Below are 23483 nucleotides of genomic sequence, written 5' to 3' on the forward strand. Positions count from 1 at the left end.
AGGAGATGAGTGAATTTTCTCCTTTTTTGTATCTTTAATCTGTTATTATCAGCTGGGTTCCAGTGCTGCTGGAGCAGACAGAAGAAGGCTCACCATGTGTGCTGACAGTCTGCTGTAGCTCCACCCCTTCTGATAGCACCCCCTCTGCCATCAGCCGCTTACTGGTTGTGAGTGAAGCTCGAACCATGGAGGTGTATGACCAAACCGGCAACTACTGCGGGACCGTACGGGGGGTAAGAGATGACAGCATCCAGATGGAGAGGTGCGAACAGTCTTCACTAGTCAGTAGGTTTTTGTTTTGTTTGTTTTTTTTCCCTTGTGATGATTAATTGTAAGCAAATACAGTCATGTTTTTACATATTTGGATATTGATAAAAGTTTTGTTACTTCATTTGTCTATTTCAGCACATTGCTCTTGAAAGGAAATAAGTGATCTCAAAGGGAAGATTTTCTGCTTTATTTGGAATGTAACTGTATAAGATAATGGATGAATAGTGGAGAAATTAGAGCACTTTTTGTGTTTTAGCTTAGACCTTACCCATGTGAAGCGCCTTGAGGTAGTGTTGTTGTGATTTGCCGCCATAAAAATAAAATATATTGTGCTGTTCCCTCGTTTTTGAGGGATTACATGTAATCCAGTGTTTGTTTGTTGTAGTGCCTTTGATAAATTGTTCATTTTGTTTTCTGGCTCTTAGTACAGATAGAGGCCCCTTCTACAGAAAACAGCTGATCCTCGAGCATCCGTCCACATCCTGTGACCTGAAGGTGAGCGAAAATCATTGCCAGAGGTCAGACCCACACAAAGAGCACAAGCTGCTGTATCAGCGGGGTGTGTCAACCTAAAATTCATACAACTGCATTTCAGTATTTGAAATTATATGCCGAATGTACTAATGTGAAGGTACAAAAAGAAATGGGACAGTTTTTAGTTGTACTCCAGTTTTGTCACAATTTGACAAAAAATAATCCAGAATTTGTTGGGGTTTTTTTGTTTGTTTTTTTTAATCTTCTGCTGAATCTGAAGTTTCTGTCAGCAGGTTGGGTGTATTTAAGGTGGTCCCCTTTTGTAGATTTTAATGGGGTTGTTTGGTATCTCAGCTCCTCTCTCTGGCTGGTAGAAGCAGTGTTGTGGTTGGTCGGGTCGTTGTGGGTCTTCAGACACTGCAGCCACGTCCGGTCTGTGGTGCCAGCATCAACATGCAGCAGGTGCAGAGTCTGGTTGATGAGATGGGAACCAGCCTGTCACCAGGAGCCCAGAACCTCATGGACATGGTGCACTTCCAACAGAAGGTGGGAATTAACACACACAGAGTTATTGATGCCTTCTAATTACCTCTGCATGGGGATTATCAGAATTATAGATAAATTATATTCATAATGTAAATTTTACTGTTGGTGTTTCCAGTGTGTCTGAAGAACTGTGGGTGTAAAATAAACTGATCACAAAGTGCAACACCTTTTAATGACTTTAGTACTTCTTTACATGACCACAGTAAATCTGTACATTGCCGATGCCAACCACAAATGTTTCCAAAGTCTTCGCAAAGTACAAGGTCCATGAGCAACTATCATAATCCAGGAAGACCTTCTGGAGTTTTTGCATACGCTAGGTTTGACTCTGCCCTCAGGAGGCCACAATTAGAATTGAAACACACCTTGTCAAATGTGTTGAAGGTTTTAGTGTAATCTTGTATACCAGGTAGTGTTTAGTACAGGAGTCTGGTCTCAGTCTCCAGACCACTTTTTCACTTACTGTGCCTCATTCTTGACTATGTGTAAGAGTAAGTGTACACTTCAATTAAGTTATATTAACAAAGCCATCAAAAGTATGTCATTCTACAGCGTATTCACTTTAGGTATCATTTATTTTAAAGGTCTCTGTCTTGTCTCTTCCAAAGACTCCCAAAATCTTGGTCTTGCCTCACACTCGACCCTTTAAGGCCTTGGTGTGGACCCGGACTCTGTATAGGTGGTCTTGCCCCCATTTGTACTGTTGGGTTTTATAAAATGTGAAGTCTTTGTCAGGTTGTCATTTACACAAGTTTCTGAGACTCTAGCCCCCTGGTGGCCACTATTCAAATCGAAACCCACCAAGTGTTGAACTTCTCTGAGGTCTTTCTAGTGAGGTGACCTTGTGTTCCATGTTCACCTTGAAGTACATTGACCACACACACACACACACACACACACACACACACACACACACACACACACACACACACACACACACACACACACACACACACACAGTTGTCAGTTCCTCAACCCGCTGTAATAAAAACATGCTGAGACAGACTTCAGTCCAACCACCGCCCTCCATCAGGTTAAGTGGGAATTGATGAAGGATGGATGGAGATTTGGTTGTTTTGTTTTTGTGGTTCACTCCTTTGTGAGTGATGTTTAAAAGGACAAATTGTTCTTACTACTTATCATTTGAAAACTCTCCTGGACTGAAGACTGATAATTATAGCTAATCTCTCAAAATCCCTCCACAACTTTCTAAGAATCACTGTGCATACAGTACCAAGCACATGATGTAATCTGTTGATGTTTTTCCCCAGAACCAGACCGGATCTCTGGGCAACTTTTTGCCACTCCTGGTGGGAGGTGGACCTTTCTGTGCACGGACTCAAGGAGTCGGTGTTTCCCCATCAGACATACAGAACGATGTGCACGCTGCAGACTCCAGGGTATCAGCCCATCCCTATTATGCTTTTCTTCAGCGGTGTCTGTATTTCATGAAAATGAGTGTTTTAAGAAGCCTGAGGAACATTTAAATATTAAATAAAATATATATATATTTCCATTTTTCTGTGTATGTCTGTGAGAAGTTCAATTTTATACTTAAGAAAGCAATTTGTGGGAACTGATACAGGTTACTCATAAAATGACAAATACACGTCTTGTAACAAATACAGGAAGCTGAAATAGCAGGGCAAATGTGTAAAATATCAATACAGTTGTCCACTTTATGGTAAAACAAATTCTGCACAGGCATCATTTGATTATATATATATATATATATATATATATATATATATATATATATATATATATATATATATATATATATATATATATATATATATATAATATATATATATATATATAATATATATATATATATATATATATATATATAATATATATATATATATATATATATATATATATATATATATATATATATATATATATATATATATATATATATATATATATATATATATATATATATATATATATATATATATAATGTGTGTATGTGATTTTGATTTTAAAAAATATAGCTTGTTGTGATATCTAGTTCATTATTATTATATCTTAAGCAATGTCTGTGGAACAATTGGTGATTTTACCATCAAACACACAATGGTGTCATATCTGTCCCACTAAAATTCCTAGAATATTGTCATAAAATTAAATCAGCTGTTGTTTCACGATGTCTTGTTTCCATCTTGTTGGCCTCAGCTCGGGTCAGGCACGCCTACAAATGGTGCTCAGCCAGCACAGACCGGAGTGACACCAGATGGGTCCAACCATACAGGTAAGGGGTGAGGGGGAGTTTATAATAATGTGTCCTTTTAATAAAGTGAACAGTTACCTGTTGTAACTTTGTCAGGAGCCTTTGCTGTAGTTTTTGATGTTACTGTGTGCAGCAAGCTGCAAGAGTGGCGACCCAATGAGCCACGCCCACTTGGTAGAGATGATTTCACACCTTCTGAAAGGGCAAGGGCGTGACCAGGCACTATGCCCCTCTCCCGAAATTCTGCCTATGCTTCAGAGCGTCTGCGGTCAGGTGACAAAGCTGAGAATTGATGACGCTGCAACGGCAAATGGCACATGGTGAGTGGAGATCACTGTGTCTCAACCAGATCTTTACTTCTGGTAGAAAACTGGCAGCAGGAGGGTTCAGTGTACTTAAAGCTTAGGATTGAAGTAAGTTAGACGAGCCACAGTCGCCAGCAGGGAATAGCAAGCCACTTGCTCACCCTGTCTGTCTTTATTTTGTCTTTATTTTATCTTACGGTCAAGTTGCCTCTTAAAAGATGTCCACAATCCAAATTTGGAGGTTCACTGGTCGTCACTCACATCCATCAGAACTCAAAATTTAACTCCATGCTTCCCTGCTGACATCAGTGAAACATTCTGTAACGTCCTTGCGTCTTTTTGGCCTTGACAGACAGACAACAAGGCTAACTGCATGCTTGCGTGTTTTTCCTGTCCGTCTGGCTCTTTGTTTCTTTGTCTGCTGCATTAGTTTCAAAATGCAAAGAGCAATTTTAAGCTTGGTGGGCTACCCTCTCACAACACAGGTCATGTCAAGGTCGTAGGTCTAAGGTCAAATCAGAGGTCATTGTCTTAAATACATTAATGGCCATATCTCAAGAACGATATGAAATATTGAAATGGAGTTTTCTATGTAGACTTCTCTCTTTGGGCTAATAATCAGATGTGTGTCAGATTTAATGATGTCAAGTATATTTGAAACATTAGCTGACAGGGAGAGACACTGCAGCCTGTTCAATTTTGTAGTAAACTGCAACCCTGCATTTTGTGAGGTAATGAATGTAAGTCCTGGACAGGCGAGAGCAGTACAGGCCTGACTCCTTTACTACCTTCACTGACTGATGAAGGGGCAGGAGCTCCATTCGCATTAAGTGGCTCCACCAAGTGTCAGAAAGTTGATACTGCAGCTGGACACAAAGTTGAAGACGTGGTAGTGTTTTCGAAAACACTTAAATTAAATTTACTCTGCTGTATTTTGAATACTGCATTACTTTTATTATGGGATATTTTTCATATTCAACACTCATCATTTAAACAATATTTGATTGACATGGGTAACTTGATGAAATGATTTATCCTAATTTTAGTGGGGGGCGGTGCGACTCACCTTTGTGATTAGGATGACTTACAACTGAAACATTAATGAGCTTTTTATATATATATATATATATATATATATATATATATATATATATATATATATATATATATATATATATATATATATATATATATATATATATATATATATATATATATATATATATAAATTTTATTTAAATGTCATTTAAAGTTGTAGCAGAACATCCTGACTGGATCATTTACTGAAATAGATAGAAATCCCCAATAGATTAAAACAAAATCTGTATTTTTGACTATTGTGTTGCTTGTTGTTGTCAGGCAGTCACATTGTTCTTGACCATGTGGCTGAAACAAAGACGTGCTTATTTAACAGAACAATAGTTTCTGTTGTGTGACGTCAGCCAAAGTAATTTCTGTGGATGCCGAAACATTTCTCCCTTCTTCACCGTAAATAAGTTATATACAAGATGAATTCTTGTAATTTTTTTTTCCTTTCAGTTAATCAGTTAGCTGTGTAGTCCATAAAATATCAGCTAGTACAAAAAAATGTTTGACACTCTCTCGGAATGTGTGTGCCTAAAACTGTTGCACAGCTGTATGTATATCAGAGCGTGGTGATGGTACACGTATGACACGTGAAAATAAGATCAGTTTCACTAAAAAGCTGCTCATAAACGCTGACTGTAGAGTTGACAGCCGACACAAGGGTCACATGAAAAATGTTTGAGCTGTTTGATAAATGAGGCTTTTGTTTGAGCGAAGCTCCACTTGTGGGCTGAGAGCTGATGTCATTGAGGCGCGACTGCAGATCGAGGACGTGACGGTAGGTCAGTGTTTACATCCTCAGACTCATATTATTTAATGATCAATTCATATTCAGTCCAACAGACAAAAATTTTTCATAAACAAGAGTTTGTGTTTGATTGTCAAAGTTAGACTTTTGCTACTCTTGCAGGTAATTTGATATTTTAAAGATAAAATGTTAGAACAGTTTATTTTATTGGCCAAAAACTCAGCCACATGGGGTGTGCAGCCAGTACATTCTGAGTGCCGGTCCCAAGCCCGGATAAATGAGGAGGGTTGTGTCAGGAAGGGCATCCGGCGTAAAACAAGCCAACCCAACTATGCAGACTCAGAATCGAATTCCCATACCGGATCGGTCGCAGCCCGGGTTAACAACGTCCGCCACCGGTGCTATTGCCCAACAGGGTGCCGGTGGAAATTGGGCTACTGCTGGGCAAAGACGACGAAGAAGAGGAGGAAAACGCTGCCACGAACAGCAGGAGAAGAAGAAAACTAGAAGGGTGGAAATGAGAGTGGGGACTTTGAATGTTGGTAGTATGACTGGTAAAGGGAGAGAGCTGGCTGATATGATGGAGAGGAGAAAGGTAGACATATTGTGTGTGCAAGAGACCAAGTGGAAGGGAAGTAAGAGCAGGAGCATCGGCGGTGGGTACAAGTTGTTGTACCATGGTGAGGACAGGAAGAGAAATGGTGTTGGGGTCATTTTAAAGGAAGAGTATGTTAAAAGTGTGTTGGAGGTTAAGCGAGTGTCTGACAGGGTGATGAGTGTGAAGTTGGAAATTGAAGGGGTGATGATGAATATCATCAGTGCATATGCCCCACAGGTAGGTTGTGAGATGAAGGAGAAAGAAGATTTCTGGAGTGTGTTAGATGAGGTGGTGGAGAGTGTGCCCAAGCATGAAAGAGTGGTGATAGGAGCAGACTTCAATGGGCATGTTGGTGAAGGGAACAGAGGTGATGAGGAAGTAATGGGTAGATATGGTATCAAGGATAGGAATGGGGAAGGACAGATGGTAGTTGATTTTGCAAAAAGGATGGAAATGGCTGTGGTGAATACCTACTTTAAGAAAAGGGAGGAGCACAGGGTAACATATAAGAGTGGAGGAAGGTGCACACAGGTGGACTACATTCTTTATAGGAGATGCAAGCTAAAAGAAATCACAGACTGTAAGGTGGTAGCAGGAGAGTGTCACTAGACAGCATAGGATGGTTGTTTGTAGGATGACTTTAGAGGTAAAGAAGAAGAAGAGAGTGAGAGCTCAACAAAGGATCAGACGGTGGAAGCTGAAGGAGGAAGACTGTTATGTGAAATTTAGCGAGCAGGTGACAGAAGCACTAGTTGGAGAGGAAGCAATTTTGGACAACTGGAAAAGTACTGCAGATGTGGTGAGGGAGACAGCTAGGGCAGTACTGGGTATGACATCTGGACAGTGGAAGGAAGACAAGGAGACTTGGTGGTGGAATGAAGAGGTCCAGGAAAGCATAAGGAGAAAGAGGTTGGCGAAAAAGTTTTGGGATAGTCGGAGAGATGAAGAAAGTAGGCAGGAGTACAAGGAGATGCGGCGTAAGGTGAGAAGAGAAGTGGCAAAAGCAAAGGAAAAGGCATATTGCGAGCTGTACAAGAAGTTGAATAGTAAGGAAGGAGAAAAGGACTTGTACCGATTGGCCAGACAAAGGGACAGAGCTGGAAAGGATGTGCAGCAGGTTAGGGTGGTAAAAGATGCACATGGTAATGTGCTGACAAGTGAGGAGTGTGTGCTGAGAAGGTGGAGGGAATATTTTGAAGAGTTGATGAATAAAGAAAATGAGCGAGAGAAAAGGCTGGATGATGTGGTGAGAGTAAATCAGGAAGTAAAAGAGATTAGCAAGGAAGAACTGAGGGCTGCTATGAAGAGGATGAAGAGTGGAAAGGCACTTGGTCCAGATGACATTCCAATGGAGGCATGGAAATGTCTAGGAGAGATGGCAGTAGAGTTTCTAACCAGATTGTTTAATAAAATCTTGGAAAGTGAGAGGATGCCTGAGGAGTGGAGACGAAGTGTGCTGGTTCCTATTTTCAAGAACAAGGGTGATGTACAGAGCTGCAGTAACTACAGAGGCATAAAGCTGATCAGCCACAGCATGAAGTTATGGGAAAGAGTAGTAGAAGCTAGGCTTAGAAAACAGGTGAAGATCTGTGAGCAGCAATATGGTTTCATGCCGAGAAAGAGCACTACAGATGCAATGTTTGCTCTGAGAATACTGTTGGAAAAGTATAGAGGACAGAAAGAGTTACATTGTGTATTTGTGGACTTAGAAAAAGCTTATGATAGGGTGCCAAGAGAAGAGTTGTGGCATTGTATGAGGAAGTCTGGAGTGGCAGAGAAGTATGTTAGGGTAGTGCAGGACATGTACAAAAATAGTGTGACAGCGGTGAGATGCGCAGTCGCAATGACAGACTCATTCAAGGTGGAGGTGGGATTACACCAAGGATCAGTTCTGAGTCCTTTCTTGTTTGCAGTGGTGATGGACAGGTTGACAGATGAGATCAGACAGGAGTCCCCATGGACTATGATGTTTGCAGATGACATTGTGATCTGTAGTGAGAGTAGAGAGCAAGTTGAGTCTAGTCTGGAGAAGTGGAGATATGCTTTGGAGAGAAGGGGAATGAAAGTCAGTAGAAGCAAGACTGAGTACATGTGTGTGAATGAGAGGGAGCCCAGTGGAATAGTGCAGTTACAAGGAGTAGAAGTGGTGAAAGTAGATGAGTTTAAATATTTGGGGTTAACTGTTCAAAGTAATGGAGAGTGTGGTAGAGAGGTGAAGAAGAGAGTGCAGGCAGGGTGGAGTGGGTGGAGAAAGGTGGCAGGAGTGATTTGTGACCGAAGAATATCAGCAAGAGTGAAGGGGAAAGTTTACAAAACAGTAGTGAGACCAGCTATGTTGTATGGTTTAGAGACAGTGGCACTAACAAAAAGACAGGAGGCAGAGCTGGAGGTGGCAGAGCTGAAGATGTTGAGATTCTCTTTGGGAGTGACAAGAATGGACAAGATTAGGAATGAACATAGAGGGACAGCTCAGGTGGGACGGTTTGGAGACAAAGTCAGAGAGGCGAGATTGAGATGGTTTGGACATGTGCAGAGGAAGGACCCAGGGTATATAAGGAGAAGGATGCTGAGGATGGAGCCACCAGGCAGGAGGAGAAGAGGGAGACCAAAGAGGAGGTTCATGGATGTGCTGAGAGAGGACATGCAGGTGGTTGGTGTGACAGAGGAAGATACAGAGGACAGGGTGAGATGGAAACGATTGATCTGCTGTGGCGACCCCTAACGGGAACAGCCGAAAGACAAAGAAGAATTTTATTGGCCAAATGCAGAAAAAGTAACGATACTTTCTGACTGCCTCATTTTTTTCCCCAGCAAGTTCATTTTACTAAAATTAGCAGAGATTCTTTTCGTCCCCAAGCCTAGTTTAATAAAACCGAATGAAACATTTGGGTTTAACCCAGAATGAGCGTCTGATGCAGATGGAAAAGTGCTATATAAATGCAGTTCATTTATCGACAAAAACACATTGTCAGTTAATTTAAAATGTGCTTTGGGGAAAACAAAACAAGCAACATCTATGGCATTAATGCAACAATGGATATGGGTCCATCTGGGAACTGATTCCATCAAATATGAGTGGTTCTAGATAAAGGGCTGAAGCTAGCGCATTAACATTTGTTTGGTATTGCAAAATGTGATAGCTGATGTTCCCACACGATGCAAGTAGTATGCCTTACCTGATTCTAGGTAACGGTTCATTTGATACAAAGTCATTCCAGTAGTACCCAAGGATCCTCCAATGAGACAAAGTACCAAAGACAACCAGTCCTCATCTTAGGCCACTGGTTATAGTCTAAGTCTGACAACCATATGATAAGCGAGGAAGCACCAGGACCCTCAAGATTTGGATCTTCAAATCAGCATCAACAAACAGCTCTGTCCAGCAACCTCATGACTCCATAAGCTCTTCGCAGGTGCCTCTCGAGCTCACAGGCCAAATTCCACAAAGCTCACAGCATTGTCCAAAGTAAAGGTGAGTAAACCTTTCCTTGCCAAAGGAGGAGTCTTAAGTCGGCGGAGTCCGCAACCCAATCAATCAATCAATCAATTTTTTTATATAGCGCCAAATCACAACAAACAGTTGCCCCAAGGCGCTTTATATTGTAAGGCAAGGCCATACAATAATTATGTAAAACCCCAACGGTCAAAACGACCCCCTGTGAGCAAGCACTTGGCTACAGTGGGAAGGAAAAACTCCCTTTTAACAGGAAGAAACCTCCAGCAGAACCAGGCTCAGGGAGGGGCAGTCTTCTGCTGGGACTGGTTGGGGCTGAGGGAGAGAACCAGGAAAAAGACATGCTGTGGAGGGGAGCAGAGATCGATCACTAATGATTAAATGCAGAGTGGTGCATACAGAGCAAAAAGAGAAAGAAACAGTGCATCATGGGAACCCCCCAGCAGTCTACGTCTATAGCAGCATAACTAAGGGATGGTTCAGGGTCACCTGATCCAGCCCTAACTATAAGCTTTAGCAAAAAGGAAAGTTTTAAGCCTAATCTTAAAAGTAGAGAGGGTGTCTGTCTCCCTGATCTGAATTGGGAGCTGGTTCCACAGGAGAGGAGCCTGAAAGCTGAAGGCTCTGCCTCCCATTCTACTCTTACAAACCCTAGGAACTACAAGTAAGCCTGCAGTCTGAGAGCGAAGCGCTCTATTGGGGTGATATGGTACTACGAGGTCCCTAAGATAAGATGGGACCTGATTATTCAAAACCTTATAAGTAAGAAGAAGAATTTTAAATTCTATTCTAGAATTAACAGGAAGCCAATGAAGAGAGGCCAATATGGGTGAGATATGCGCTCTCCTTCTAGTCCCCGTCAGTACTCTAGCTGCAGCATTTTGAATTAACTGAAGGCTTTTTAGGGAACTTTTAGGACAACCTGATAATAATGAATTACAATAGTCCAGCCTAGAGGAAATAAATGCATGAATTAGTTTTTCAGCATCACTCTGAGACAAGACCTTTCTGATTTTAGAGATATTGCGTAAATGCCAAAAAGCAGTCCTACATATTTGTTTAATATGCACTTTGAATGACATATCCTGATCAAAAATGACTCCAAGATTTCTCACAGTATTACTAGAGGTCAGGGTAATGCCATCCAGAGTAAGGATCTGGTTAGACACCATGTTTCTAAGATTTGTGGGGCCAAGTACAATAACTTCAGTTTTATCTGAGTTTAAAAGCAGGAAATTAGAGGTCATCCATGTCTTTATGTCTGTAAGACAATCCTGCAGTTTAGCTAATTGGTGTGTGTCCTCTGGCTTCATGGATAGATAAAGCTGGGTATCATCTGCGTAACAATGAAAATTTAAGCAATACCGTCTAATAATACTGCCTAAGGGAAGCATGTATAAAGTGAATAAAATTGGTCCTAGCACAGAACCTTGTGGAACTCCATAATTAACTTTAGTCTGTGAAGAAGATTCCCCATTTACATGAACAAATTGTAATCTATTAGACAAATATGATTCAAACCACCGCAGCGCAGTGCCTTTAATACCTATGGCATGCTCTAATCTCTGTAATAAAATTTTATGGTCAACAGTATCAAAGGCAGCACTGAGGTCTAACAGAACAAGCACAGAGATGAGTCCACTGTCCGAGGCCATAAGAAGATCATTTGTAACCTTCACTAATGCTGTTTCTGTACTATGATGAATTCTAAAACCTGACTGAAACTCTTCAAATAGACCATTCCTCTGCAGATGATCAGTTAGCTGTTTTACAACTACCCTTTCAAGAATTTTTGAGAGAAAAGGAAGGTTGGAGATTGGCCTATAATTAGCTAAGATAGCTGGGTCAAGTGATGGCTTTTTAAGTAATGGTTTAATTACTGCCACCTTAAAAGCCTGTGGTACATAGCCAACTAACAAAGATAGATTGATCATATTTAAGATCGAAGCATTAAATAATGGTAGGGCTTCCTTGAGCAGCCTGGTAGGAATGGGGTCTAATAAACATGTTGATGGTTTGGATGAAGTAACTAATGAAAATAACTCAGACAGAACAATCGGAGAGAAAGAGTCTAACCAAATACCGGCATCACTGAAAGCAGCCAAAGATAACGATACGTCTTTGGGATGGTTATGAGTAATTTTTTCTCTAATAGTTAAAATTTTGTTAGCAAAGAAAGTCATGAAGTCATTACTAGTTAAAGTTAATGGAATACTCAGCTCAATAGAGCTCTGACTCTTTGTCAGCCTGGCTACAGTGCTGAAAAGAAACCTGGGGTTGTTCTTATTTTCTTCAATTAGTGATGAGTAGAAAGATGTCCTAGCTTTACGGAGGGCTTTTTTATAGAGCAACAGACTCTTTTTCCAGGCTAAGTGAAGATCTTCTAAATTAGTGAGACGCCATTTCCTCTCCAACTTACGGGTTATCTGCTTTAAGCTACGAGTTTGTGAGTTATACCACGGAGTCAGACACTTCTGATTTAAAGCTCTCTTTTTCAGAGGAGCTACAGCATCCAAAGTTGTCTTCAATGAGGATGTAAAACTATTGACGAGATACTCTATCTCCCTTACAGAGTTTAGGTAGCTACTCTGCACTGTGTTGGTATATGGCATTAGAGAACATAAAGAAGGAATCATATCCTTAAACCTAGTTACAGCGCTTTCTGAAAGACTTCTAGTGTAATGAAACTTATTCCCCACTGCTGGGTAGTCCATCAGAGTAAATGTAAATGTTATTAAGAAATGATCAGACAGAAGGGAGTTTTCAGGGAATACTGTTAAGTCTTCTATTTCCATACCATAAGTCAGAACAAGATCTAAGATATGATTAAAGTGGTGGGTGGACTCATTTACTTTTTGAGCAAAGCCAATAGAGTCTAATAATAGATTAAATGCAGTGTTGAGGCTGTCATTCTCAGCATCTGTGTGGATGTTAAAATCGCCCACTATAATTATCTTATCTGAGCTAAGCACTAAGTCAGACAAAAGGTCTGAAAATTCACAGAGAAACTCACAGTAACGACCAGGTGGACGATAGATAATAACAAACAAAACTGGTTTTTGGGACTTCCAATTTGGATGGACGAGACTAAGAGACAAGCTTTCAAATGAATTAAAGCTCTGTCTGGGTTTTTGATTAATTAATAAGCTGGAATGGAAGATTGCTGCTAATCCTCCGCCCCGGCCCGTGCTACGAGCATTCTGACAGTTAGTGTGACTCGGGGGTGTTGACTCATTTAAACTAACATATTCATCCTGCTGTAACCAGGTTTCTGTTAGGCAGAATAAATCAATATGTTGATCAATTATTATATCATTTACCAACAGGGACTTAGAAGAGAGAGACCTAATGTTTAATAGACCACATTTAACTGTTTTAGTCTGTGGTGCAGTTGAAGGTGCTATATTATTTTTTCTTTTTGAATTTTTATGCTTAAATAGATTTTTGCTGGTTATTGGTAGTCTGGGAGCAGGCACCGTCTCTACGGGGATGGGGTAATGAGGGGATTACCAAACACACAGTCCATGCAGGCATGAAAGAAATAGAAGCCTGAATTGACCATGAAGACCTCAGACCTCCACATACCACTCACAGTACCTGTGTGTATGCCGGCTGTGAGTTTAGGCCAGATCGGAACTAAAAGAAAATTTGAAAATTCATTTTCAGTTTTGTCAGATGTAGCATTTTGCTAATATATCCCCAATTCCAATGAAGTTGGGACATTGTGCAACATGTAAATAAAAACAGAATACAATGATTTGCAAATCCTCTTCATCTTATATTCAATTGAATACACCACAAAGACAAGATATTTAATGCTCAAACTGATAAACTTTATTTTTGTGCAAATATTTGCTCATTTTGAAATGGATGCCTGCAACACGTTTCAAAAAAGCTGGGACAGTGGTATGTTTACCACTGTGTTACATCACCTTTCCTTCTAACAACACTCAATAAGCGTTTGGGAACTGAGGACACTAATTGTTGAAGCTTTGTAGGTGGAATTCTTTCCCATTCTTGCTTGATGTACGACTTCAGTTGTTCAACAGTCCGGGGTCTCCGTTGTCGTATTTTGCACTTCGTAATGCCCCACACATTTTCAGTGGGCAACAGGTCTGGACTGCAGGCAGGCCAGTCTAGTACCCGCATTCTTTTACTACGAAGCCACGCTGTTGTAACACGTGTAGAATGTGGCTTGACATTGTCTTGCTGAAATAAGCAGGGACGTCCCTGAAAAAGACGTTGCTTGGATGACAGCATGTGTTGCTCCAAAACCTGGATGTACCTTTCAGAATTGATGGTGCCATCACAGATGTGTAAGTTGCCCATGGCATGGGCAACTTACACAATTACACAACAACACACCTTTTGAACTTTGCGCTGGTAACAATCTGGATGGTCTTTTTCCTGTTTTTTTCCGGAGGACACAACGTCCATGATTTCCAAAAACAATTTGAAATGTGGACTCATCAGACTACAGCACACTTTTCCACTTTGCGTCTGTCCATTTCAAATGAGCTTGAGGCCCAGAGAAGGCGGCGGCGTTTCTGGATGATGTTGATGTATGGGTTTTGCTTTGCATGGTAGAGTTTTAACTTGCATTTGTAGATGTAGCGATGAATTGTTTTAACCGACAATGATTTTCTGAAGTGTTCCTGAGCCCACACTGTAAGATCCTTTACACAATGATGTCAGTTTTTAATGCAGTGCTGCCTGAGGGATCGAAGATGACTGGCATTCAATGTTGGTTTTCGGTCTTGTGTAGAAAGTTCTCCAGATTCTCTGAATCTTCTGATTATATTATGGACTGTAGATGATGGAATCCTTAAAGTCCTTGCAATTGAATGTTGAGAAACATTGTTCTTAAACTGTTGGACTATTTTTTCACGCAGTTGTTCACAAAGTGATGATCCTCACCCCATTTTTGCTTGTGAACGGCTGAGCCTTTAGGGGATGCTCCTTTTATATCCAATCATGACACTCACCTGTTTGCAATTAACCTGTTCACCTGTGGAATGTTCCAAACAGGTGTTCTTTGAGCATTCATCAATTTCCCAGTCTTTAGTTGCCACTGTCCCAGCTTTTTTGAAATGTGTTACAGGCATCCATTTCAAAATGAGCAAATATTTGCACAAAAACAAAAAAGTGTATCAGTTTGAACATTAAATATCTTGTCTTTGTAGTGTATTCAATTGAATATAGGTTAAAAAGGATTTGCAAATCATTGTATTCTGTTTTAATTTATATTTCACACAATGTCCCAACTTCATTGGAGTTGGGGTTGTAAAGTGATTTTTTTTTTTTTTTTTTAACACAAGTAGTAAGTCTAACCAGGTAAAGAACATCTTACATGAGGCTCATAGCGTGTCAGAAGATACTAAAAAGGATTTATGGATAATGTTGGAAGTAAAGATAAACTGCTGAGCAGACACACAGCGATGGAGATGAATCACAGTGGGGAGAAGTCCTGGATTCCTGCAGCCCTTTAGGGAAGCTGCTAAAGTCGTGGGATTGGCTTATGAAACACTGAAAGTGGTTTGAGGATTCTTCAAGAGCCTTGAGGGCAAAAACTTATCCTGCTGGAATCCTGATGCGTGCATGAAGCTGGAAAAAGTGTTACTCAGATGGACCGGCCTAGATGAATCACAGTCTTGTGTGCCTGATCAGGATTTTGAGGTCTGGATGAACTGACACACTGGACTAACTCTGAGTGCTTCAGGTTTGGATTTGTGTTTTTCAAGGTGAATCAGACACAATGTTTTTCCAAATACAACTGATGCTCGTTTTATTGTTTTATGCAGCCGTGTCTCTACTGTTTAATGGCTTTAACCGTTATAAGATTGGACCTGCGTCTGTAAAATGCAGTGAGTGGATAAAGAGATAAAACTCAAAATAATTAAATCTCATCATCATATACATCTCAAAATTAAAAAGAACTAATGATGAGCACAAACTAATTACACTTAAGTCAGTCAGATCAGTCCACTCATTATCATCTTCACCATCATCACTCATCTTTACCGCTTATCTGTGATCAGGTCATGAGGGCAACAGCTCCAGCAGGGGACCCCAGACTTCCCTTTCTCTGGCCACATTGACCACCTCTGACTGGGGGATCCCGAGATGTTCCCAGGCCAGTGTGGAGATATACAGTAGTGTTCAGAATACTAGTGCTATGTGACTAAAAAGACTAATCCAGGTTTTGAGTATATTTCTTATTGTTACATGGGAAACAAGGTACCAGTAGATTCTCACAAATCCAACAAGACCAAGCATTCATGATATGCACACTCTTAAGGCTATGAAATCAGCTCCAGGATGATCAAAGACAGTCTGGAGTTACCTGTAAGTGCTGTGACAGTTAGAAGACGCCTGTGTGAAGCTAATTTATTTGCAAGAATCCCCCGCAAAGTCCCTCTGTTAAATAAAAGACGTGCACAAGAGGTTACAATTTTCCAAAGAACACATCAACTGGCCTAAAGAGAAATGGAGGAATATTTTGTGGACTGATGAGAGTAAAATTGTTCTTTTTGGGTCCAAGGGCTGCAGACAGTTTGTGAGACGACCCCCAAACTCTGAATTCAAGCCACAGTTCACAGTGAAGACAGTGAAGCATGGTGGTGTAAGCATCATGATATGGGCATGTTTCTCCTACTATGGTGTTGGGCCTATATATCGCATACCAGATATCATGGATCAGTTTGGATATGTCAGAATACTTGAAGAGGTCATGTTGCCTTATGCTGAAGAGGACATGCCCTTGAAATGGGTGTTTCAACAAGACAATGACCCCAAGCACACTAGTAAACGGGCAAAATCTTGGTTCCAAACCAACAAAATTAATGCCTGGCAGATATGAAGAAATCATGAAAAACTGTGGTTATACAACTAAATACTAGTTTAGTGATTCACAGGATTGCTAAAAAAGCAGTTTGAACATAATAGTTTTGAGTTTGTAGCGTCAACAGCAGATGCTACTATTATTGTGAACACCCCCTTTTCTACTTTTTTTTTTTACTAATAGCCCAATTTCATAGCCTTAAGAGTGTGCATATCATGAATGCTTGGTCTTGTTGGATTTGTGAGAATCTACTGAATCTACTGGTACCTTGTTTCCCATGTAACAAGAAATATACTCAAAACCTGGATTAGTCTTTTTAGTCACATAGCACTACTATTATTCTGAACATTACTGTAATCTCTCCACCTAGTCCTGGGTCTTCCCTGGGATCTCCTTCCAGATGGACGTGCTTGGAACACCTCCCTAGGGAGGCGCCCAGGAGGCATCCTTACCAGATGCCCGAACCACCTCAGCTGGCTCCTTTCAACACAAAGGAGCAGCGGCTCTACTCTGAGCTCCTCACGGATGACCGAGCTTCTCACCTTATCTCTAAGGGAGACACCAGCCACCCTCCTAAGGAAGCCCATTTCAGCCACTTGTACTCACAATCTAGTTCTTTCGGTCATGACCCAAACCTCATGACCATAGGTGAGAGTAAAAACGAAAATTGATCAGTAGATCGAGAGCTTCACCTTTTGGCTTGGCTCCCTTTTCATCACAACAGTACAGTAGAGTGAATGCAATACCGCCCCTGCTGTGCCGATTCTTTGGCCAATCTCACGCTCCATTGTCGCCTCACTCATGAATAAGAGCCAGAGGTACTTGAACTCCTACACTTGGGGCAAGACCTCATTCCCTATCTGGAGTAGGCAATCCATCGGTTTCCTTCTGAGAACCATGGCCTCAGATTTAGTGGTTCTGATCCTCATCCCAGCTGCTTCACACTCTGCTGCGAACTGATGCAGTGAGTGTTGGAGATCACAGGCCGATGAAGCCAACAGGACCACATCTTCTGCAAAAAGCAGTGATGAGACCCTGAGCCCACCAGATCAGTCCAAAAAACAATTTTTTTCTTGCAGGTCTAATACACCCCCCCTACCTGCCTACCACCTTCAAATCACTGCCACCTGCTGGAGGGTTGGTGTATTCTGCATGGATGTTTGAAATTAAGAACAGGTGTACTTGAAGTTGCATGTTGGTTGAAATGAGTTTGTTTGTTGGTTTCTTTTCTTACAAAAGTTTTGGCCTGATGCTGGTGAAGAAGATTCAAATAAATGTGCTGCCATGAAGGGCGCTCAGCTGCACACCGCGAGTAACCTGGACCTTGCTCAGCAACATCTGTATGAGTTGCCCATCGGACAGAGAATCAAACCAAGGACCCTCATCACAAATGCAACCCTAACCTCAAACACTGCAGTTAGTCTTCTTATGGACCAAGTTGGCCTCTTCATCCTTCTTCAGGCACGTGATGGTTTCCAACAGGCTGTGGAGGATTAAATTGTGCTCGTCTTCTAGGGCCTCCAGACCCCGGATCATCAGTTTCATGTTGGAGTGGTTAAAGCAGTGGGATCAAGACCAGAGTGTTGCTTTGTTCAAATCCCCATCAGACTGGAAATATCACGAAATTGGCACAAGTTTTACGCCGGATGCCCTTCCTGACGCAACTCCACATTACGTGGAGAAATGTGGCAGGGGTGGGATGTGAACCCGGAGCCTTCTGAACTGAAACCAAGCGCATTAACCACTTGGCCACCATCATTGTCAAGTGCTTTGCGTAAATGCAGAATCATTTAGCTTTACTTTCTACTTTCAACTTTCTACTTTCAACTTTCTACTTTGGTGGATGACAAAGATTTAGTCTGTTCTATTCTGAATTCAGTTCTGATTTTTATGTGTTCCCATGTCCTGCATTATCTGGATTTCAGACTTTTGAGACACGTGTTCCATATGGTCAGCTTTCCGGTTTACCACCTGGAAACAGAAACCTTGCAACTGTTGCCGTTAGTAACGGAGCCTGCCACTCTAAAGCTTCTGCTCCCCTGCAGGGAGCTTGATGCAGCCATGGAGCGGCATCTGGACGAGATGGAGAGGAGGCTGAAGGAGCACATCGACCGCCGGCTGGACGCTCTGGAGCAGCATTTGGAGAAAGCGTTGCTCAGAGTCCTGCTGGCTTCGCCCCACCAGGAAACCACCAGCAGCTTGGCAGTCAGAGTAGCACCCAAAGAACCCGCAGAGCAGATCCAGATGGGACCGGCAGAGACCCTCAACAGCTCTGAACCGCGAACAGACTAACGTGTTACCCAGAGGCCCTGTCAGACTGGAGGCGGAGCAAAAAGAGGTGTGGACAAAATTAACATCACAGTAATCTGTGTCACACTGGTGTATCGTGATTAGCGTAGCAGCACTCACTGATGTTCTAAATCCTGCAGTACTGACGGTCGTGCGTTGCTTTAGGTTGTTTTTTCTCAGTGTTACTGATCACATGACTGTGACTTTTAGTGTCCAAGTCTGACTTTAACAGCTGCAGCAGAAAGAAGCAGGTTGCAGTAAATGTTTGAGCAGGTGAACGGTTCCAGAAACGGTTGAACTTGCAGTTCTCATTAATTAGGGTCTGGTTTGAGAGCGTGCACTGCTGCTGTATGGTGCCGCATGCAACAGGTAAACCAGAGATAGTCATCATGGTGACTGCTCTGCTTTCACAAATCATTTTGTGCATCATGCTTACAGTGTGAGTGCAATTTTTTTTAATCGTGCTAATTTAAAAATATTGATACAGTCAAACACTCGTCAAGCAGTGAAAAGGAAAAATAACTGAACTTGTGTCACTGAGTCGGTGACTTTTTGGTGTTTGTGTGATTTGTGTATTTATGAGCGGTTAATAGTAATAAATGATCCTTGTCTCACCCCTTTGGGCACAAACTGTATAAATCCAAACCCCTGGATAAACACGAACAAGCTCTAAGCTTCTGGGAGTTTGGGAAGTCCACTCATTTGTTTTACACTTCATTAATTAACTGTTCCCTCGAACGACGAGCCAACAAGCTCACGTGTCTACGTCTTAACATTTTAATGAATGAGCTGGATCTGGACCAGAAGCAGAAGTATTTTACAAGTTTCCAAACTTTTCATCCTATTTCAGAAAAATGAAACCCTCCTCACCCTAAACCATTTGAGATAAAGTGACTTGCGAAGTTGCTAAACAGATGAGATGTCAAAATATTTCATAATTCAAATACCTTTCTATCAACATAAGCAGAAATGCCTGTTGGTTTGAAGGCATAATGCAAAGTATTTAAAAACTAATAAATGCAGTGACCATCTTATATTAGTCAGAGAATGAACGGGTTGAAAAACACACTGTAAATACTGGCCATGGCTGCTTTTTTTTTTGGTGGGAAAACAACGGTTATTGTCATCATCTCTGAACACACTGTTGCTCAATACTCTACTGAAACAAGTGAAGCAATTAAAATGTGATATACAAATTAGAGCCCGACCGATATGGATTTTTTGATGCCGATAACGATATTTGGATGAAAAAAATGCCGATCGATAAATCGGCTGATTTGCCGATAGCCGATAAATCAGCCGATATTATTATTATTTTTTTAAATGAATAAAATGTTCTTTTTTGGACCGTTAACAAAAAAGATATGAGCTAAAAGCTGAAGCTTTGTCCTCATATTGATTAACTTTATAACAGAGAAGAATTTTCAAGTTCAAAAAAATGCGATCAAGAATTAAACCTTTGTGAAATTAGCAAATACATATCCTTAAAAAGAGTTGTGAAATACATCTGATCTTGTACCTCTTGTTGCTGCAACTTAGATATAGGTTCAGGATAAGGATATAGATCCTTATAAACTTACTTGTATGCTTTTGTCAGCCGATCAGTGCAGTGTGACGGCGAACTACGGGGGGTGATGATGAACACATTTAAGCAGGGTGTAAGTAGCTCTCAGTTGAATGGAGTCAGAGCTCCATCTACTGGGCAAAAGGTGAAAGGACATTTTACATTGCTGACACAAACATTATTTCAGTAACTTCTGTTTATGAGAAATTATCGGCGTTCTGTCGGCAAAATTGCGGCCGATAGTGAGTACTTTGAAAAGGGCTTATATCGGCCGATATATCGGTCGGGCTCTAATACAAATACATGGAAACTCAAAGCCAGTGGTATAATTTCAGTGTCTGTCATTCAAGTGTCATCATCATGTTTAACAAGTTCATTGTGCAGTAAAGCCTAGTTATCCTAACATCTTATGGGTGTGCCCACTTTGGCTGGCAGCCCCTGGTTTGACACTTTTTTATTTTTTGTTTTGCTTGTTTCTGTGTTTGAGCATTTTATTACAAATATCTGTTATACAGCTTGTTGTGTGGTTAATTCTACAAACAAATGATATAAGACGTGTGTGTGTGCGCGTGTGTGAAATTGCTGTGTGATGTAATTTTGAATGCTAACTCTGTTAGCATCTTTTGCAGTTAGTAGTAGCTTCATGGCATTAGTTCGTTAAGCCAGGATTACTGAGAAAATAAGCGGGTCATAATATTTTATGCCCACAAAAAAGCCAAATCATTATGAGAACCTCCGCCCAAAATATGCTATCATAAACACCCAAATCGCAGTTAGCCTGTAAGCTAAGCTTGTCTGTGTTCGAGCTTCATTTGTCGATGTAATTGTGGTTGAAATGGAATCAACATGTAAGAAAACAACACTTCATTTGTGTCCGTTTGACAAATAATGGGGCAAATATGTAGCAACAAATTTTGGACAGTGTTTGAGATACACTTTATAAAATACATAAATAAGATACCAAGCTAAACTTTGTTTTTCTCTCGGGATAGTAAATAGCAAAGTCCAAGCTGGCCAAATGACATTTGCAGTCACTTTTCAAATCTGTCACCCCCCCCGGTGTTTAACGGTGTGTTCAGAATATGGGAATATCTTCATTTTAATTTCACTGTCATGACCAAATACAGGACTGTATGTAAGACAGCAGCTAACATTAACAGTAAAATTTAATATACTTCAATATTTTCCTGCAGCACACTGATGGTTGTTATAATGATGTTGTACCAAAGCTAAATAAAAATATATTTATACAGATGCATGAACTCAGGCTGTTTAAATTATTCTTTGTTTATTCTATTATTCTGAAGTTTTCAGGCGACGACCGGATGCTGATACCTGTGTGGGATTTATAGGTTCAATTCATGTTCCAAACAGGCGGCGTTGGTCTGTATGAAGGTAGTAACAGTAACGATAACAGTGCAACATTTTGGCATGCAGTTTGACATCTCTGGGCTCCATTGCAGATTTTTTTTTGATCTACGTTCAAACAAGTGAGTCAGAAATCACTAAAACAAAAACAGATCTGACTTTACGGATGCAGAATTAAAAAGAAAGTTTCCCAGAAGGTAAAATCTGCTCAGCTGATGTTTCCTTCCAGTAATGCCGACTCAGATGTGGGTCAGAACTAAACCGCCAAAGTCACTCAGATTATTTTGTGGAAAACCGCAGTGTCTTCCCAGTTCAGGAGAACATAGTGGTGCTGGATGAAAATGTAAAAGCCAGCGAACACATGCGAGGTGAGTCATGTGAAAAACTGGGTCAGCGCTTATAGAACAAGGACACCAAATGATAAAAATCTCTTGAGATGTTTTAGTTGGAGCTGTGAAAGTCAGGCACTGAGTCAGCAACGACTTCTGGACAAAAATCTGCTCCGTCGATTCATATCACAGGATTCCTCCAAGTCTCCCCTGAGAAGACTGGAATATAAGAAACTTTTCATCATGTCAGGATGCGTGCCGACATTCCACAAGCTTTTCACAGATAGTCTTACTTACTGATTTGTTGGTTTTAAGAGCTGTGAGGAAGGCAGGCCAGGTTGTTCTCCAGGTCTCTGTTTTTAACAGGACAATGAAAAGAGAAGATTTTTCCCCAAACTGAAAGTTGAGCTGGAATAGAAACAGGTTCTGCAGAAGGTGTCAGGTCAGGGAGCATGCATGGTAACATTAGTACCATGCATCCATCCCAGCATGGTAGATCCTGCGCATCACCACATCCACCACGCTATGGAACCACCTTGTTTCCTGGATGGGATCCATGCAGGCAAGCATCCAGTCCATCCTCCACTTCTCCAAAGTGACCATTTACACTCATTGGCCACTTTATTAGGCACACCTATTAACACAATAGCTAATCAGTCAATCACACGGCAACAACTTAATGCATTTAAGCATCAAAACATGGTGAAGATGACTTGCTGAAGTTCAAACACAGCATCAGAATGGGGAAGAAAGGAGATTTATGTAACTTGCTTGCTTGAGCTGGTCTGAGTATTTCAGAAACTGCTGATCTACTGGCATTTACCATCTCTAGGGTTTACAGAGAATGGTCTGAAAAAAGAGAAGCTATCCAGTGAGCAGGAGTTGGGACGAAAATGCCTGGTTGTCAGAGGAGAATGGACAGACTGGTTGAATGAGTGACTGAGTGACACCATCATGTCACTATGGGCCAACATCTCAGGCATGTTTCCAACACCTTGTTGAATCTATTGCTACAAAGAATCCAGGCAGTTCTGAAGGCAAAAGGGGGTCCAACTCGGTACTAGCGTGCATCTACTGAGTTGAGTGTCATACGGTCTCCATCAGTGTGAACTTTGTCCCGAGGAGGTGGAGAGACACGTTGTGGGCCCTTTTGGAAAGAGGTTTAAAGCTTTTGTTGATACCACCATTAAAACAAAGATCTTTGCCAATTACCTCCTGGACAGGTTTGACTCCACGATGTCAATCACCCCATGTGGAGCTGTGGACTTCCCGCTGTTTGTGGCTGTTTTAGGTACAGTTACATTAAAATGCAGGGGTACCACTTTCACATATTATGCAAGTTCAATTATTCAGTTAGATCATCAACCCTGTTTAC

The 23483-nt window shown here is 41.1% G+C and overlaps 1 protein-coding gene and 1 long non-coding RNA gene across 3 annotated transcripts in view; both read left to right on the plus strand.

The window, feature by feature from the left end:
• c18h10orf88 (chromosome 18 C10orf88 homolog) overlaps positions 1-18908 on the plus strand; it is a 20580-nt gene extending 1672 nt beyond the window's left edge. For both annotated transcript variants that reach the window (XM_034193662.1, XM_034193663.1), the window contains exons 3-9: positions 53-262; positions 696-765; positions 1099-1290; positions 2562-2690; positions 3472-3547; positions 3660-3846; positions 18604-18908. In XM_034193662.1, the coding sequence (XP_034049553.1) occupies positions 53-262; positions 696-765; positions 1099-1290; positions 2562-2690; positions 3472-3547; positions 3660-3846; positions 18604-18850 (1111 nt within the window). In that variant the 3' untranslated portion in view covers positions 18851-18908. The remainder of the gene's footprint in view (positions 1-52; positions 263-695; positions 766-1098; positions 1291-2561; positions 2691-3471; positions 3548-3659; positions 3847-18603) is intronic.
• A 215-nt stretch (positions 18909-19123) lies between these two features.
• LOC117530746 lies at positions 19124-19905 on the plus strand. Its single transcript, XR_004566443.1, has 2 exons — positions 19124-19182; positions 19217-19905. It is a non-coding gene; the product is annotated as an uncharacterized LOC117530746 (long non-coding RNA).
• The last annotated feature ends 3578 nt before the right edge of the window (positions 19906-23483 follow it).

Source organism: Thalassophryne amazonica, chromosome 18 (assembly GCF_902500255.1).
Source record: "Thalassophryne amazonica chromosome 18, fThaAma1.1, whole genome shotgun sequence".
NCBI classification, from domain to species: domain Eukaryota; kingdom Metazoa; phylum Chordata; class Actinopteri; order Batrachoidiformes; family Batrachoididae; genus Thalassophryne; species Thalassophryne amazonica.